General features: G+C 32.1%; 3 protein-coding genes across 6 annotated transcripts in view; 1 reads left to right on the forward strand and 2 right to left on the reverse strand.

Moving 5' to 3' along the window:
* Window positions 1-13,537, reverse strand: part of LOC126920256 (repetitive organellar protein-like) — a 60,862-nt gene extending 47,325 nt beyond the window's left edge. The window contains exons 1-7 of the mRNA XM_050730348.1: window positions 13,359-13,537; window positions 6,830-6,939; window positions 6,536-6,747; window positions 6,265-6,453; window positions 6,042-6,185; window positions 5,023-5,119; window positions 1,782-1,946 (exon numbers count right to left, since the gene is read on the reverse strand). Coding sequence (XP_050586305.1) covers window positions 1,782-1,946; window positions 5,023-5,119; window positions 6,042-6,185; window positions 6,265-6,453; window positions 6,536-6,747; window positions 6,830-6,939; window positions 13,359-13,537 — 1,096 coding nt within the window. The remainder of the gene's footprint in view (window positions 1-1,781; window positions 1,947-5,022; window positions 5,120-6,041; window positions 6,186-6,264; window positions 6,454-6,535; window positions 6,748-6,829; window positions 6,940-13,358) is intronic.
* LOC126920263 (sodium/calcium exchanger regulatory protein 1-like) lies at window positions 4,481-13,477 on the forward strand. Of its 3 annotated transcripts, XM_050730366.1 has the most exons (6): window positions 4,490-4,646; window positions 5,548-5,585; window positions 8,983-9,156; window positions 9,572-9,744; window positions 11,551-11,655; window positions 13,175-13,477. In XM_050730366.1, exons 3-6 carry the CDS (start codon window positions 9,087-9,089, stop codon window positions 13,376-13,378), a joined length of 552 nt encoding a protein of 183 aa, XP_050586323.1. In that variant the 5' UTR covers window positions 4,490-4,646; window positions 5,548-5,585; window positions 8,983-9,086; the 3' UTR covers window positions 13,379-13,477. The 3 variants fall into 3 exon arrangements, with proteins under 3 accessions (XP_050586322.1, XP_050586324.1, XP_050586323.1); XM_050730365.1 differs by lacking the exon at window positions 5,548-5,585 and having other exon boundaries at window positions 4,481-4,646; XM_050730367.1 differs by lacking the exons at window positions 5,548-5,585; window positions 13,175-13,477 and adding an exon at window positions 12,169-12,305 and having other exon boundaries at window positions 4,481-4,646.
* A 1,563-nt stretch (window positions 13,538-15,100) lies between the features above and the next one.
* Window positions 15,101-16,600, reverse strand: LOC126920264 (UPF0545 protein C22orf39 homolog). Of its 2 annotated transcripts, none has more exons than XM_050730369.1 (4): window positions 16,408-16,600; window positions 15,810-15,916; window positions 15,497-15,661; window positions 15,101-15,403 (listed from the first exon to the last, which is right to left on the reverse strand). In XM_050730369.1, the coding sequence occupies exons 2-4, from the start codon at window positions 15,873-15,875 to the stop codon at window positions 15,179-15,181; spliced, it is 456 nt and encodes a 151-aa protein (XP_050586326.1). In that variant the 5' UTR covers window positions 15,876-15,916; window positions 16,408-16,600; the 3' UTR covers window positions 15,101-15,178. The 2 variants fall into 2 exon arrangements, with proteins under 2 accessions (XP_050586326.1, XP_050586325.1); XM_050730368.1 differs by having other exon boundaries at window positions 15,810-16,117; window positions 16,408-16,598.
* Window positions 16,601-16,685: the final 85 nt, after the last annotated feature.

The raw sequence follows: 16,685 nt of genomic DNA on the forward strand, positions 1-16,685 counted from the left end.
CTCAAATAGAAAAATTCGACGTAGAAAGCAACGTTGGTATTTGGTACGACCGGCGATTTTAGGAAAACGATCGGCGGACTCGTGTCAAGAAATTCCCACGAAGAATAAAAGCAGAGAAATTTTTTCTTCGGAAAGAAAGAACGTTCGCGAAACAAGTGGCGAGCAATTTATACCGATCTCCGTCCCTGAAGCAACAAGAAGCAGAGCATGACAGCGCCATGAAGAAAGACTGGACACAGTTTGTTGGCAGCCGCTTATGAAGAATAAGAATCGTTACGAGATTCGTCCTTTTTTAGTGGGAAATTCTTTGCGAGGCGGTATTCACCTTACTTTCTCGTGCGATCAGATAATCATCTTTTGCCTATTCTTCCACCATTGTACAAATATCGAGGTCTCCGCGATTCCCCGACCGAGACTATTTCAATCGTTATATAATATCTTTTATCGTTTGCTATGACAACGTTCCAATACGATAATACGTAGTTTCTATATTTCTCGTTTCGAAGAAGCGTACTGCGATTAACAGATACCTGTAACGGCGGTATATCCGATACGATGGAATTTCTCTTAGACGATAAGAAAAAGAAAAAGTTACGATAAAGGAAAGAGTGGTGAAAAAAAGGAAAAAGTTTAATATTACGTTGATCGTGTGACGAAAGACCGCTTACGAATAGAAACTTCGTATCCTTCGTAAAAGTTACAGTTTCACATTTAGTCCGACCTGAATACTCGAGGATTTCAAGAAGAATTCATGCTTCTTAGAATAAGAAGTAAGAGTAAGCGTCAGACCACGTTCCGATATATAATTTATTTATACAACTTACGATAGATATCGTTTTATCGAAATCGTCTTGCTATTTAACAGATCGAAGCAACTTCTTCCCCGAATACATCGATACGAAATATAAAATATGGTAAATGATAATCGTTAGAAAAGAGACAAAGATATTAGTCTATATCGATGCCTAAGAATCAGCGAATCTGTATTTCGCACAGTATTTTCTACGGTTTCGATCAATGGTCAAATCTAATCGAATTAATAAGGATTTAACGAGCCCCGATAATTTCGCACGCGTGTGTTCCATCGCGACTTTATAATTACTCGCTTCGATCGCTCCATTCGTGATATAGAAATTTTCTCCGTGTCACGGCAACGGATCGACAAAATTAATGGGACATAACCAAGTACGCTGTACGAATTCAGGAATGCGCAGTTTTCTCTGAATTTCTTCGAAAGAGCCAGCAACGAATCGAACGTGTCAAAATAACGGCAGAAAATTGTACTCCTTCCTATAGCGCGTACAGAAAAATAATACAACTTTTTCCTTTACTGTTTTTCTTATAAATCTCATAGCTGGAACTGTACTAATGAACACCCTGTATGCATTAATAACGAAGGCCAGCCAGACATTCGTATGAATCATGCGATATTTAAAAACTCCAGAGAACGAAGGCTACCACTTTGTCCCTCCCAGAAATAAATGGAATTAACTGTTCGCAATACAAATCATCGTTTACTCGACCGAAGCTAATTAACTTTCTAAACGCTAAGTAATTAAAAGCAGACGAAATTATTTATTCGCGAATTTTTACCAAAGAACATCGATTCGCTTCTTTTGTAATTTTTCTTAAAAATACGCATAAAATCTTTGATTCCTATTCGAATCGACTATATCTCGTTAAAAGAAAATACACGGTCCGCAAGATAATTAACGATGATTCTATTTACATTCTATCGAATCTATATTATGCAACGAGTTAGCATGTAACTATGTACTCACTCGGATTTCGTTGTATTTCATAGTAGAGAACAGTCAATATCTCCGCCGGTTCCAAGTAATCCGTTAATCCATCGGTGGCGAGAATCAGAAAATCCTCGGTTCCGTCTAAAGGTACAGACTTAATTTCTGGTTCGCCGGTTACAAACGGCTTGTATCGAACGTCACCTGCAACCACGTGAAAAGAAATATCGAATTATCGTAAAAGCTTATTGTACAACGTTGATCATCGGCGTATACATTTTCTTAACCGCGTATAATAAAAGCTGATTGAAATTTCTGTTGAATTTGTCGAGCGAAATGTATAGGAATTTATTTTGGTCAAATCTAAAATCTTCATATCTATTTAATTGTTAAACGTAAAGAATTTCATTCATAGATGTAGTAAACTGATGGGTGAACCCGAGTAAATTTATAATAACCGGAAGCGTCTGTATTATGGTGGTGCCATTATTTAAATTAGCCACGCCATTCATTAAATAGATAATTAAAGTTAATTACATATATACATCCTAGTTGAATACTGATATTCCCCACGCCTCACCGTCGCATGTTTTTTAGATGTAAAAAGCATCGTTTACATGTAATGGATAACTGTAACGGTTCTCTTGAATTCCATAAAACTACACGTTACGGGGCATAAAATTCTCTCTCTTTTTCCCACTTTATCCTTTTACTTTGCTCGATCGCGATTGAAAAATTTCTACGAAGAATCGGATCCATACGTAGCCGGGTGTCGTTAATTACGCGAATGCTATCTCGTTTCACTTTAACAACGTCTTCAAATTTCTCGATTAGGCTTCTTGCATTTTTCAACCGTACATCTAATCGCAACTTGAAAATACACAGAACGAAATTTTATGGTACGTATACTTGTAAAAGAGTAAACAACGAAAGATCGTATTTCGGTATAATCGTAATTACCGTTCTATCGTATAGAATTTTTCTCGCTCAACACGCTGGAATAAAACTGGAAGGGTGGTATTTTATTTCTTTTCGTCGTTTGTGACGATCGTCAATGACGAAATCTTACCCGCTACACCGAATCGCTGTTCCACTGATTCTACAGTGAGATAGAGTTATAAGTTTCGTTCGAGTAGAATATGCAATGGCAGGGATGCAAATAACTATAAAAATTAACTATTTGAAAGTATAACAATTTTTCTGCAGCTACGTATACGATACTACGTATTGTCATTTTCGAGCGACGGTATGCTCTCAAACGTAAATATACGAATTCTAATCGCACAACAAATTTTCATCTACGTTTCGTATTTTCGTTGTAATTACGCATTCTCCTCGTCTAATAAAATAAAACCTCGTTAACCAAACCTTACAGAATCAAAGATTCTAATAATTTCTATCTTATATTCGATTAAACGTTTCATTGATATTATGTAGCCGAGTGAAAAAATATCCTACGAATATTTACGATCGATAAAAGGCATCGTAATGATTATAAGATATAATTTTACGATAAGTATCGATTATCAAAATTTTACGACGTCGAAACGAAATTCTTCTAACGACAGACGTTCGAGACACGCGTCTCCTCGCGAAGCATAAACGGTTTAATGGGCTGTTAATTATTCCCGGCAGGCGATGTAGAAGCCACCCAGTAAAGAGTCCATTGCTCGAAGCATGATTGCACGTATTATTGTGTCAGCGGTCGAACGGAACCAACAGGATACCCAACACGCGTCCAGAATATTTTCTTTCCTTTTCTTCGCAATACCTAAGCCATAGTTGGCCAGCTGTTAGTACACGTTGATTCTCCCTACTTGGCTCCCTTAAAAAACACACGATTTTTATTCGATCAAATTAATATATAAAAATCATTTGTCCCCAACTAACGAACCTTTCAATTACAATCGATCCTTGCGACAAGCGAATGCCTATAACTAGACTGCGGATATTTATGTAAATTATCTAAACTGATAAATAATGTTTATGTATAACAGTACTTAATATACACAGAGAAGAATAGATATACACGATACAAAGTTCGAAATAAAAGTAGAAAAATAGAAAAAGCGAAAGATCCTTTAAATATGATTAATATTTTGAAATGAATTGAATTCATCACACTTGATAAAAATAAACGATATGTAACAAAACTATTTCGAAATTTCCACGTCAATATGATAGTGGTATCGAGTTTCAAAAACCTCGAAAACATAAAATCTAAAATAACTATCCGTAATAAAATAATTAAAAGCTTATAAGAACAAACCAACATCTACAACATCCTTACGGTCATCTTCACTTTTAACTTATCATAGTTATTCAGTTAGATAACTTTTATATAAATTATCTTTTTCGCTTGAAATTTCGTAATTCTATAAAACTTAAATATGTACGTATTTACATAAATACATGTATACGAATAATTATATTATATGTATATAAGATATCCTACGTTTTTAAAATGATTAAAAGCATAAAAAATCTCGAATAATCTCCTAATTACACCTAAAATACCTAATATTTAAACTAAAATTTTCTATAATTAACGTTACCTTTTTATTTTGTTTCGTATTTAAGGGAAAAGTCCTTCTTTTAAAACATAAACTTCCCAGCATCGAGTAAATGATGACTTTCTTAGCATTAAATAACATGAAATTTACCAAAAGTAAGAGTATCTATAGAGTTTCAAACGCATTTTTTAAAACACGCATTTCGAGCAATGGATCGATTTGGAGAGAATACTTGTATCGCCATCTAGCGTCGTATATATAGCTTCCATAGCAGTGGAATCGATTACCACGACTACGGAAATAACGGAAGAAGTTTGATTGAAAATAAAATTAATCGTGTAAAGTTAATATTAATGTGTTCTACTTCATACACATTTACGTATCAACGAACGTGAGTACTAAGAATAACATTAATTTCAAACATAAACACCAACAACAATCAACGATGTATACCCGCCCATACATAATTGCGTAAATTCTTTGTTTTCCATTAACATTTCTTTAAAAAGAATTTTCATGTAAAATGCTTTATAATATCCGGATATTATTGACAAGTAGATGCAAAATGTTAACCTATAAATATTATTGATTTTTACTTTTCAATATATGTAAAAGTATAAAATATACTAAACATATGAATTATATTTTATAATAAAATTTTCCCAATTCTCAACTTTCTTTTATCTAACCTGTTAAATATAATACATAAATCATGTACTGGAATTGTATTTTTATTTTGTAAATGTTCCATAATAAAATTAACTTACCTATTGCTCGTGAAACACCTAATACTCCGTTAACTCTCATAGTTCCCATGCTTTGCATCACTGTTCCTCCTGCTTTCCGTATTCTTTGAACTTCATCCTAATAAGAACAATCAATATCGTTTGCACATTTGTTACAAATTTTTTTAAAACACATTATATTTATCAAATGTCGATTGTTTTTAAACAAAGAAAGTAAATTCTAGCTTAAAATTTACTGTCACAAAGATCATTTAATTAAAAAATAAATATTAATATTTTTATCGTTAAAATTATAGATTAAATAGCGTTAAAAATGACAGTGGTAGGAACACAAATAGATAGTGACAAAAGATTAATACAATTTGAAACTTATGAAGACTATTTGGATTCCCTAGTAACATTTGTTGACCTTGGATATTTGGGAAATCTTAATGTCGCGCGTAGATTAGCCGAGCTTGGTTACCGTTGTACGAGCGAAACACTCGACGAAGAATCATTTTATCGTCGTTTGGAAGCTGTGAAAAATTTACTTTTTCCAATTTATAGACCGTACGAGTTAACATCAGAACAAGTGACACCAAAGGGTAATATAATGCAAGAATTAGCACTCAGAGAACGTCTGAATAGATTGAAAATCATATCCACTATCATATTCGTTAGAAATTTAACGAAGCTTCAGTTTGAAATTTCTGGTTACATCGATTTTAGCGAAAGGCTTGAAAAAGAAAATTGGCTTCCGTATTTCCAAGGAAGAAAAAAAATATGGCCTTGTGCATCTGACCTTGCGTATTATTATTGGAGAACAGGGAAAACATGTTTAAACGAAACATCAAATTTTCAACCTGTTATAGACCCAATATTAGGGCTTCGATTTAAGCACTGTCACGATAGGCATTTCATTAATGTAGATCCTGGGGTGCCCTCTCCAGGCATATATACAACACGAGTAAGAATACATAGTCAAGAATATGAACACATAATATTATATGATCATGTTCTGCGAACAAGATGTTAAACATAGTGAAAACACATATACTTACTTCGCGATGAAGCCGATGAGGATTCACTAATTGAACGACATTGTCACGTTTTATCAGCATAGCTGTTGAATCTCCTACCCAGGCAACATATAATCTTTTATTTAATATTAAAGTGCAAACTGCAGTAGTTCCACCGTATAGTTTCTGAAATGATAAAAGTAATAAAAATGATATATTGCCTGTATATTTGATACATTATTCTACAAAAATATTTGTTTCTTACTTGTGTCTGTGATTTCTCTATAAACTGTCTGTCGGTAGTAAGAAAAGCATCACGTAAGGCACGCTCTGGATCTGTAGGGTAATATATGCTTTCTGCTAAATATTGATGCAGATGAGAAGCACAATATACAGCTGCATCTTGTCCCGCATGTCCATCAAATACTGCATAGTAATTTGCTATGGAGTCATCCTAAAATTTGGAATATGCTTTTCCAATAAAAGGCCTACTATGTATATATATTTGCTAAGAAAAATTTAATCTTTGTATTTACCTCAATACCAAATATACTGTGTAAGTCATGTAAAACCACGTAGCGGTCTTCCATTTTTCTTCTACAATTTTTGCTTCCACCTGCTGCTATCTGTGGCAGTGGTGTACAAGGAGGCGGTGGCAATAATGCTAATCTACTATTGTCCAGGTAGCGAGTACATATTTCATTAACTTTACTGGTAATGGCTTGCATTAATTTTAACGAAGTATATGCTGCAAGATAAAAAATAATTATCACAGACTATCTTTATTATAAAAAACAAAAATATTTTAAAGTTTTTCTAAAGAGACATACCTTGTTCTTGAGATTTAAATCCACAATCCTCTGGTTGTTTCTTGCACATGGATTTGATTTCTTGTATTACTTGATGAACCAAGTGTGCTTGTAAACTTGCTGGACATTGTCTAGAATGTTACAAAATTCTCTATTTACACATATAACTAATTAATTTTTAAGTATCTGTAACAAGATCAATTGTTTCATACTTTGAAAAATAATTATCTATTTAAAGAACAAATTACGCGATACAAGTACAAATCTGAACATAGAACAAGCATAAAAATAATTGAAGCAGTACTTAGCAAACTGACAGCAATACATATGCGAAACTTTCGATTAACAAAATTCAAAAGTCTATTTTCTATAGTGAAAATACGCTACAGTGATAACCATGGGTTTTTCATTCCGAAATTCTTTAAATCGTAAGAATAAAAAATATGTATAATTTGTTTTAAAAGTAATTTTAAATGATTGTACGAACGATATATATATCCACAACATATCATTTGTTCTATTAATTTTTTATATTTTTATAGCGACTTTAATCGTAAATTTAATCGCAAAAGCTTTCAATGTGATTGAATGCTATATAGGCATATTAGTAATATGCTTAAAGTATTGTGTGCCTAAAATTTTCATTTAGAAACGACTTTTATCATACTGGAAGTTATATGTAATATATGTATGTATGTCTGCTATAGAATTTCTGCTATAATCTTACAGCGTTTTTGATTTAATAAACAAAAGTTTACATTTTATTTACATCAGATGTATTTTATGTTTTTGCGTCGTTGAAAATCGTTTTATGGCTTCCAAGTATTAAAGATAGTTGTAGATAATCTTAATAATTTTACAATCTCGTTTTAAATCTAAAGAAAAGAAAAAATTCTTTTAATTGTAATTGAATTATCAAATTTTGAAAAAATAATAGCTTCACATTGAGCGATGACTGAGAGAACTGCTTTTCTGAATGACAGTCCTTCTTTGTATATTTCTGCGATCATCTCATACTCGAAATGAAATGGGACATAAAAAACATTAAATTTTTGAAATATACAGGGTGTTCTAGGTTCTGACGACCAGATGTTATCGGTATATTCTACGGATCTAAATAGGGGAAAAATGTTATATAAACATAGATCTCTTAAAACTTTACTAAAAAGTTATGAGAAAGATATGAAATGCAAAGAGAACAATAGCAGACTCGGTTACTACGATATAACGTAAGAACAGATCAGCTTATACTCACGTTCACGTTGTTTATCCAAAGGTAAATAGTTCTCCATTTCAAAACGATGCATTTACTGAGATAAAACAAGTTAGGAATGACATTCGCGAAGTAATAAATTCTATTTTTGGCTGTTGTCAATTTTGTATCGTCAGAACGATAAACATTTTGGGATGGAGAATTAATTACTTTTACATAAACAAAGTGAACATAAATATTACTGATGTATTCCTGTATTATACCGTAGTAACCTTGCTATTGTTCCCTTCGTATTTCATATTTTCGTCGTAACCTATTAATAAAGCTTTAAACGACCTATGTTTATGTAACATTTTTTTCTTATTTAGACGCATAGATATACCGATAGCGTTCGTCCATTAAAATCTGGGACACCTATTGGGATATCTATTCTTACTTTTATAATTACTAATACTATTCTCGTTATTATCATCGCATGTAAACAAATAATTATTACTGAAATATCATTTTGAAAAGTCGTAAATGAAGATTATAAGTTTCTAAAACGACATACAGTTTCATACTTTATCTAGTAAATACACGTATGTAGTAGCGAACATCAAACGCATCGTTTTCATCGTACGTTTCATCCAATCCGAAGATAGTCATAATTCGTTCAACGAAAAAGATTAATTTATTCCTTTCTGAATAGTTACTGACAATTAAAAAATGTATTAATTTATAAAAAGAACAATAGAATAGATAGAGTTTGAAAAAATGATTATACGCATTTCCGATAACCGCCATATCATGCGGCGTATCATTTAGATGTGAGAAATCTATGGAGTAGCGCTCGAGCAACATTTACCTCAAGAACAAGGAGTTTACGCTTTAGATGAACAATTTGCGAAGATCAAAGAAACCGGTGAAAACGAGGAGATAGCTGTTTCGAATCTATTAAAATTGGAATCTTTCGAACTAGTTCGTGATACGTTCTAAGACGAGGGCTCGCTACAGCCTGTGAGGAAACATTCCAAACCACCAGCAAACGCATCGTCTCCGGAGCATTACCGACAGGGGAGAGAAATGGTATCGATCGTTGGCACTTATCAACATGAAAGAAGCGAAAACCTCGACGAGTATTTCAAAGCTGTGGGTATGTTAAAAGCGACTAAAACTGAATGTCGCCTAGCTTACGATGGAAGCAAAAACAAATACGATGTATAAAATTCTGTTTCTTTCCGCATAATATTCCACTTATTAGCTTGTTCTTGAAAATTACAAAAATGTGAATCGATTGATTTGTTATATGTATACTCGTAATATACTAATTTACTAATGCGCTATCAATTAAAAGTATAGATTGAAATTTTGATTAGTATGTGGACATATATACACGTGCTTGTACACAAACACTCATTACACGATATATTACATACCTGTATATCTATAATGCATGTTATGTTACACGTTTTTTTCTACCTATTGGATATTTCAATTATCAAATCGGACATAATAATATAGACGTATAATATTCAAATTAAGTTATTTTTAATTGTATGCATCTATAGGTGTACCATATATTCCACGGAAAATAATATCCATGTCCAGTCCGCGACTGGAAATATCGAACGACTGCGATAAATGGACTATTCGTACCATTTCGATGATTCGTACGACAGAGATTACCTTTACTCTTGGCGAAGAATATGAAGAATGTATGCCGACAGGGATTATAATGAAAGTATAATCAATCCTTTCGTAATATTTTTTTGAAATACCGTGCTCGCCCCAACTCGATCGAGATAATTTAGTATCTTTAGTTTCAAGTTTGAAACATACTTTGAATTACATAAAAAAAATTAGCCATTACATATCTTTCTTCGATATATAATTAAACGAATAGAGAAAATTATTTGAGAGAGGACTTTGTATCCTTAACTTAACTAACTACTACCGATTTTCAAAGTATTGAATTGTAATTTGCTTTATATACAGGGCGTTCCCAAAATTGTGACACAATAGGCCGAAATTTTATAGGATAGAGATTTTATGTGAAAAAATAAGTCGAAAAAAAGACTTTTTCACTTAAGGCTTCGTTTTCGAAAAGAATGAATTAAAAAATCAGTCAGGTCCGTGTAAGTACCTATTAACTGCAAATTTCGAGGTATGAAACTTCTATTTTTGGTCGTATTTCGATTAGAACCCCCGCGCACTAGCGACAATTTACCGCTTACGAAACGGGCGTTTATTTATATGTATTTTATATGGACGTGGACGAATTTTACGACGTGACTGCAGGATCACTTTATTTTTTGCTCTTGCTCGCATCAATCAAAAGTTCAATTTCTCCTTTCTCTAATAACACCATATAGGGTGCTTAACGAAATGGCGAGCACGATTTTTCAAATACCTCCGATAATGTAACGAACAATATTTCAAACAAAAGTTGCTCTGTTTTGAATCAGTTAGAAATCAATAAAAGATAAGAGTCGCTTTAACTTTTTAACGCATATTTGCACATTGGACTTCCTATCTGTCGTACGTGTTTTTCTACTTATAATAAGTGCTCAAATTATTGCATACCACTTGCCGCGACACAAAGTCCCGTTCCTTTCAGCAAATTTTGATGCGTAGAAGCAAATAGACTTCGTGGATCTATTTCTCTACACGCATGTATTATTTTATCTCAAAATTCTTCTGCAGAGTTTACTGGTTTGTCGTAAACAACAGATAATGTAAATATCCCCATAAAAAGAATCTAATGGAGATAAATGTGGTGAAAGAGACGACCAGTAATTTTTACTATTGCAATTTGTTGACAGCACAAACGTTATTTTAAGCGTGTGATCTAACGCCCTATTAAATTTCACACGTTAATAATAATACTCCTATGAATCAATGAATTCGAGATTTCTGAACTCGTGATCATCAGAAAGTTGTAATATTTCGATCGATGAACTCGTCTTTACATCAGTTACAACGCTATGAAATCAAAGATACGTTATACCATTTAAAAAGGCCAGGGTGATCTTGATTTCTTATAAAAAGAAGCATTTTTTCGCAATTTTAAGCGTTGAAATTTGTGACCGATTCAAAACGGATCAACTTTTGTTTGAAATATTTGTTTGTCACATTATCATTACATATCAGGAATGCTGGAAAAAGCGTGCACCCCATTTCGTTCAACACCCTGTATAAATACTAAAGCGACAGTTTTGTCGTTAGTGCGATGCATTTAAACATTGATAGTGTCGCGATTTGCTTTCTGTTATCTCTTATTTCCGTAATTGGAAGATATGTTTACGAGAAACAAAAGTTTCATAGCTCAAAATTTGCAATTAATACACGGATAACTTATAGGTTTTCAAACTCTTTTTTTTTCGAAAACGAAGCCTTAAATAAAAAAGTGTAATTCTTTTCTCCGATTTATTTTTGCATGTTGGTTGCAGCTTGTATCGTGATTTTTGGCAATATCCTATGTAAAAAGAAAGAAGGGGAAGGGATTTTTCATTTTTCACCGTTCGTATTTCTGTCTGTTTTTATCTAGAATACAGCTACAATGGAAGGAGATAATTTAGTGATAGTTTCAGTTTGTCCAGATAACAGCAAAATAGTGCGGAAATACGAATTTACAGAGGATGGTATGGTCTGGGTACGTTCCATTTACATGTCCGTTCGCATATACACAAGCTTTTATCGATCCTACAATACCATTCAAAACTTTTTCAATACGAAATATGTAAAAAGAATAAAAATTTTATGTAACTTATCTTTTTCTCGTTAAATTCTAATTTAAATATTTATTTATCCGTATTCATATTATACATATTGCAAGCGTGTAATTTTTCGAAATATGATATGTATACCTCATCTAATATCAATAATATATGGGGAAGATCTCATCGATATATAGATGTATATATGCATACATATTTCACTGGCAGCAGAGCATAGGAGTATAAGTTCGTTTATTGAAATTTTTATTGGCCAATTGACTATTTATTTTTTATATCGACTATTGAGATTTTTATATTTATATCATTCAGTTACTATTTGTCACGTTCTTGCCTTGTAATTATATAAAACATAGTTAAATGAAAGAAATGATAATCTTGAAAGGCATTGATATGAAAGTAGATATTAATATCGTATTTTCTATTTTCAGATAATTAGCCATGACAAGAGTGGCAAAATAGGAAAGCGCTATTTTAAACGTCTTTCATAAAGCTTAATTACTGCTTGAACTACAAAATATTTGTATAGTTGAATTCCATATAAATTACATTTGCTATTAACAATTAAGTTTTCGATTCCTTTATGCGTTTTATACACATATTATTGTACCTAACAGTAACTTGTTGATAACACAATCTGAAAGCAAGCACACTTCAGATGGTAAAAAACCTATCATACAAAAACGGAAGCCGCACGGAAAATGCGTGCAGTTACGAGAAAGCGAAATTCGTCGGATCAATCGTAAATGTTCCGTCATTTCAGCATGCGCCCTGCCTACCTTTATTGCGTGTCACGTGCTACGCAATATATAAAAACACGGATAAATAAAAATTATCTTATAATAAATAATTAAAATCTGACGCGTAAGAGAATTTTATTTGTAGTATATGTATTTAAAGGATTAAATATATTATATGAATGACATGAAAATGTGACGCGTAATTTCTTTTATATAAATCTTTTCTTATAAAAATCTTTTATTTAATATACTGTGTGCGTTTCGTGTAATATCAGTAACTTACAAATGTATTTTTCCGACAAATGCTTTGTATAATTTCGATGTATCTATATTTTCGTATTTGTTTCAAAGTTTAGTAATATACATAATTATTATAGTCGTGCCTCGTTACGATGCTAATTACGAAGTCTCATAAAATTCTATATAACACCCATAATATATCCATACAAGTTTTCTATGGTAATTAGTTTAAATAGTTACGCGAGCAATTATACAAAGTGTCCCAGCCATTACAACACAATGGAAAATATAGCTTAAAAAAATAAATCGAAAATATTCGTACGACGTTTCATTTTCGTCTTTCGGAAAGATAGAGTTTAAACACGCGTGTACTTGATACATTTTCAAATTCGATTTTTTCGAAAATGAATCTTCAAATGAAAAAATTTGATTTGACATTTCCGACTTATTTTTTCAGGCATGTGGAATCAGCCCCCTTCCCGGGGCTGATATGACAGATGATACTGGGACACCGTGTATGTCGTTTATGTTTACATTCGATGCCGGCCGCCATAGGAGCTATCAACGAATAAACACGTCTTTTGTCCGCCCACGCACTGCCATGCTGCAATATTATTCATTTAAAAAGTACATTCACTTACGTCTGGTTGAGGTACTGTAGAGTCACGTTGATGATTTCACCGACGATCTCAGCCTCGGTGACGTTATATGAACTTACTGAGACAGGCAGCTGATCGTATGGATTCACTCTGGCGACAAATTCGGAGAAAAAACGGCTATAGGCTCCGAGATAATCACCGTCAGGACAATCTTCCGCCATTCTTTTTTCTCTTGATCAGAAATCCAAGTTACCGGTGCACACCTCTGTTAGAGCACAAAAACCACAATACGTTGACTGCGTTTACTGAAATGTGAACGCGATGCCTCAATAGCTATCTCTTAGTGACTAAAGTCGAATTAATCCACATGAAAATATAAGAATGGAAGGGAGAGAAATAGAAAGAAAGCAAAAGTGTGTGCGTATATTTGAACGTTTTTGTCGTTTTACTAAACGAAGCGTTCCTCTGTTCTGAACCTATTCGTTGATAGGCGATATTTGTATTTAGGTTACGTCACTCATTCAACATCGCGTACGCACATAACACTACGGGCTCGATCGAACGACGCGTTTCTCTATTGTGTTCCTTAGAGAAGTGGGGAGAATTTGCCGCGACGTTTAAACACTATCTCTCCCGCTTCTTTCAGTTTAGCGTTGCTTTTTGCCTTTCCTTTTGCCACTGGCCACTTGCGGATTGACTCTCGTAACGGAAGAAAAAGTGCGTAACGGAATTCCCCGAGTCACCTACTGCGCATGCCCGTCACGGGCCTCTGCATTTGCTGTTTCGTCGGCGTATGCTACTACAATACTTCTTTATTATGTTCAACTATTATCTTTCTTCCGACTTATACGTACCATTGTGTACGTACATTTCCTATTCTGATATATTTTTCAACTTTTTTTGTATATTTTTACTGTAATTTATATGAAAAGCGTTAAAGCCTTTATATGAAATTTACATGAGAAACATTGAAGTAATCGCTATTTTATTATTTATATATATATATCGTGTATAATAATAATGTACTCAAAAATTATATTACAAATAGAATTTTACTTACTATTTACTTAATATTATTGTACAGTATTGCACAGTACAATACAATGAAATAAATCTTTCATTACAAAAATATTAAAAAGATATGAATCTATTCGAAAATCAATTTTCAATTAAATAGTAAAGAAGAAGCTTATTCTAATAAATTTAATCTAAATTATTTTTATTAAAACTAAGTATTTAGTTATGTATTAGTAAATGAATACTGTTTTTGTCTTAAAATATTATTGCTAGGAATTTGATTAAGAACATGATAGTTAATATATAGTTAGTTAATATATAGATAGTTATTTAAACTATCAAGAATTTGTTATATTGATAGTTAATATAAACAAATCGATAATTCAAGTATATCTTTTATTCATTTGCTTATTTACTTTGTCCCTTGACCGTAACCTTTGGAAACTCTGAACTTAGAAATAAATAATGAGTTCGATTAACGAAAACATTAACGTGTAAAATTTGAATTCCGTGATCAGATTTCATTCATGCCAATAACGCGTATGCTATTAGCGAAAGGTACTTTCTAAACGCACGCGAACATGATTATCAATAAACTACAGACAAGTGCTATTGTTATCGAATTATTGTGGTAACATGTCAGTCCTTTTCTCTTTGATATCTTTCACTATTTTCTACACTAACAAGGATATTTAGATGGTCTGCTTTACGTAACTCATTCTACATAAATGATGAATTTTTCCATATAATAAAACCCACGTCCAAAATTAAATTTCTGAATTTTTATTTTGAAATATCACGTACTACTTAAAAATATCTATAATGTTAGATACATTAAATTGTTCTTACATTATGGTACAAAACTTTTTTTCTTCTTTCTCATCTTGATTTTCTTTTAATTTGTCACTTACAATTCGTAAATATGATTTACTACTTTCTTTTTCTAGCCAACTAGGTAATGGAGCATTCCAATTTTCTGGAGGTTTATCTCTCTTTTCCCAAATATCATTCTTATAATGACCTTCTAATCTCTCTAGTCTGCGCTTCCTTTCACTGTTTATTAATTGCTTCTGTAAATAGTACAATATTTCTTAAAACATTATATAACTCATTGTAAGTAACATTTTATAAAACAATTTTTAATTATTTATTTCTTAACATACACATGCTTCTTTATCTTTATGTTCAGACCATAGATTGCAATTATCATAATCAATTTTCCACTGTTTACAGTCTAGAGTTTCTCCAAATATAAAATATTGATGAAATCGTGCTTTTATGCTTTTACAATCCTTATATTCCTCTTTATACATTTCACATGGTTTGATCTAAAATATCAAATTATTAATTATAAAGAAAGGAACGATATATCAATATTTTCTTATATCTCTATTGTTTAAATACAATTGACTAATTTCTTAAAATAGCTATACTATAAAAGGGTATTATAGAACTATACAGAATCTATAATTATACCAGCCATCCATATGGAATTTCTTCTTCAGGTGTAGTATTTTTCATTGTACTGTTAGGTTCTGGCATCTTTCTCTTGTCTTTATGGTCAGGAACTAACTATTTTCTTCCTTAATAGAACAAATAACTGTAACAGTTTATATTTACAGAATGAATTTCACACAATTACTAATCATTGATATTCTCTTTGCATATATAAAATTGATTTTAGTAGATATCTTATTTATACGATGATAAAATACAATACATATAAATGTTTCCAAAATTAGTGTGTAATATTGCATAACATCGATGATATAATTAAAGATATTCTACAATATAACGAATAAAATAATTACAAAATTAGAAATACTACTGTAATTCAAATTTAAAATAATTTCTAATTTTCCATTATATTTTAGGTTATATTTCAATGTTACTGATAGAAAATAAGTTTGCTATGTGAATTTTCTCTAAAATAAGAATACAAATAAGCTTATACGTATATAGCAAACAGTAGTAAGTTTCATTTCTATCTTTTCCTTAATTAATAAAATCTCATTTTAACAATCCTATTGTTCACGTGAAAATGAAATCTTATTAAAAAATGTAGAGGATTAACCATGGGCATTGAATATATAGGGACCGAGCATAAGCTTCGTGTGGTGGCAGAGCGTGTGAACCCACTCCTGGGAAATGGGAAACACAGTTATGTTGTACTTGGAACCGCACTGATCATTGGTCACTGATTCAATGATGTATGTTAGAAAAAGAAAATAAACTAGTCAGTCAGTTACACTGGCTTCCTCTTACTCAATGAAAATAAGATTGCCCTTACGCAATCATAACCAATCATCAATGCGGCTCCAAATACCATTTTCTCGGTTCCCCAGAAACGAC

This window comes from Bombus affinis, chromosome 9 (genome assembly GCF_024516045.1).
Source record: "Bombus affinis isolate iyBomAffi1 chromosome 9, iyBomAffi1.2, whole genome shotgun sequence".
In the NCBI taxonomy this organism is placed as follows: domain Eukaryota; kingdom Metazoa; phylum Arthropoda; class Insecta; order Hymenoptera; family Apidae; genus Bombus; species Bombus affinis.

What these genes read in the sequence shown, in the direction of transcription:
- LOC126920264 (XM_050730369.1), bottom strand. Translation starts at nt 15,875, where the DNA reads ATGCCAGAACCTAACAGTACAATGAAAAATACTACACCTGAAGAAGAA. An exon ending in AAATTCCATATGGATGGCTG is followed by an intron (nt 15,662 to 15,809) that starts GTATAATTATAG and finishes TTGATATTTTAG; the next exon opens with ATCAAACCATGTGAAATGTA. An exon ending in ATAAAGATAAAGAAGCATGT is followed by an intron (nt 15,404 to 15,496) that starts GTATGTTAAGAA and finishes TACTATTTACAG; the next exon opens with AAGCAATTAATAAACAGTGA.
- LOC126920263 (XM_050730365.1), top strand. Translation starts at nt 9,087, where the DNA reads ATGGTATCGATCGTTGGCACTTATCAACATGAAAGAAGCGAAAACCTC. An exon ending in CGACAGGGATTATAATGAAA is followed by an intron (nt 9,745 to 11,550) that starts GTATAATCAATC and finishes GTTTTTATCTAG; the next exon opens with AATACAGCTACAATGGAAGG. An exon ending in CAGAGGATGGTATGGTCTGG is followed by an intron (nt 11,656 to 13,174) that starts GTACGTTCCATT and finishes TTATTTTTTCAG; the next exon opens with GCATGTGGAATCAGCCCCCT.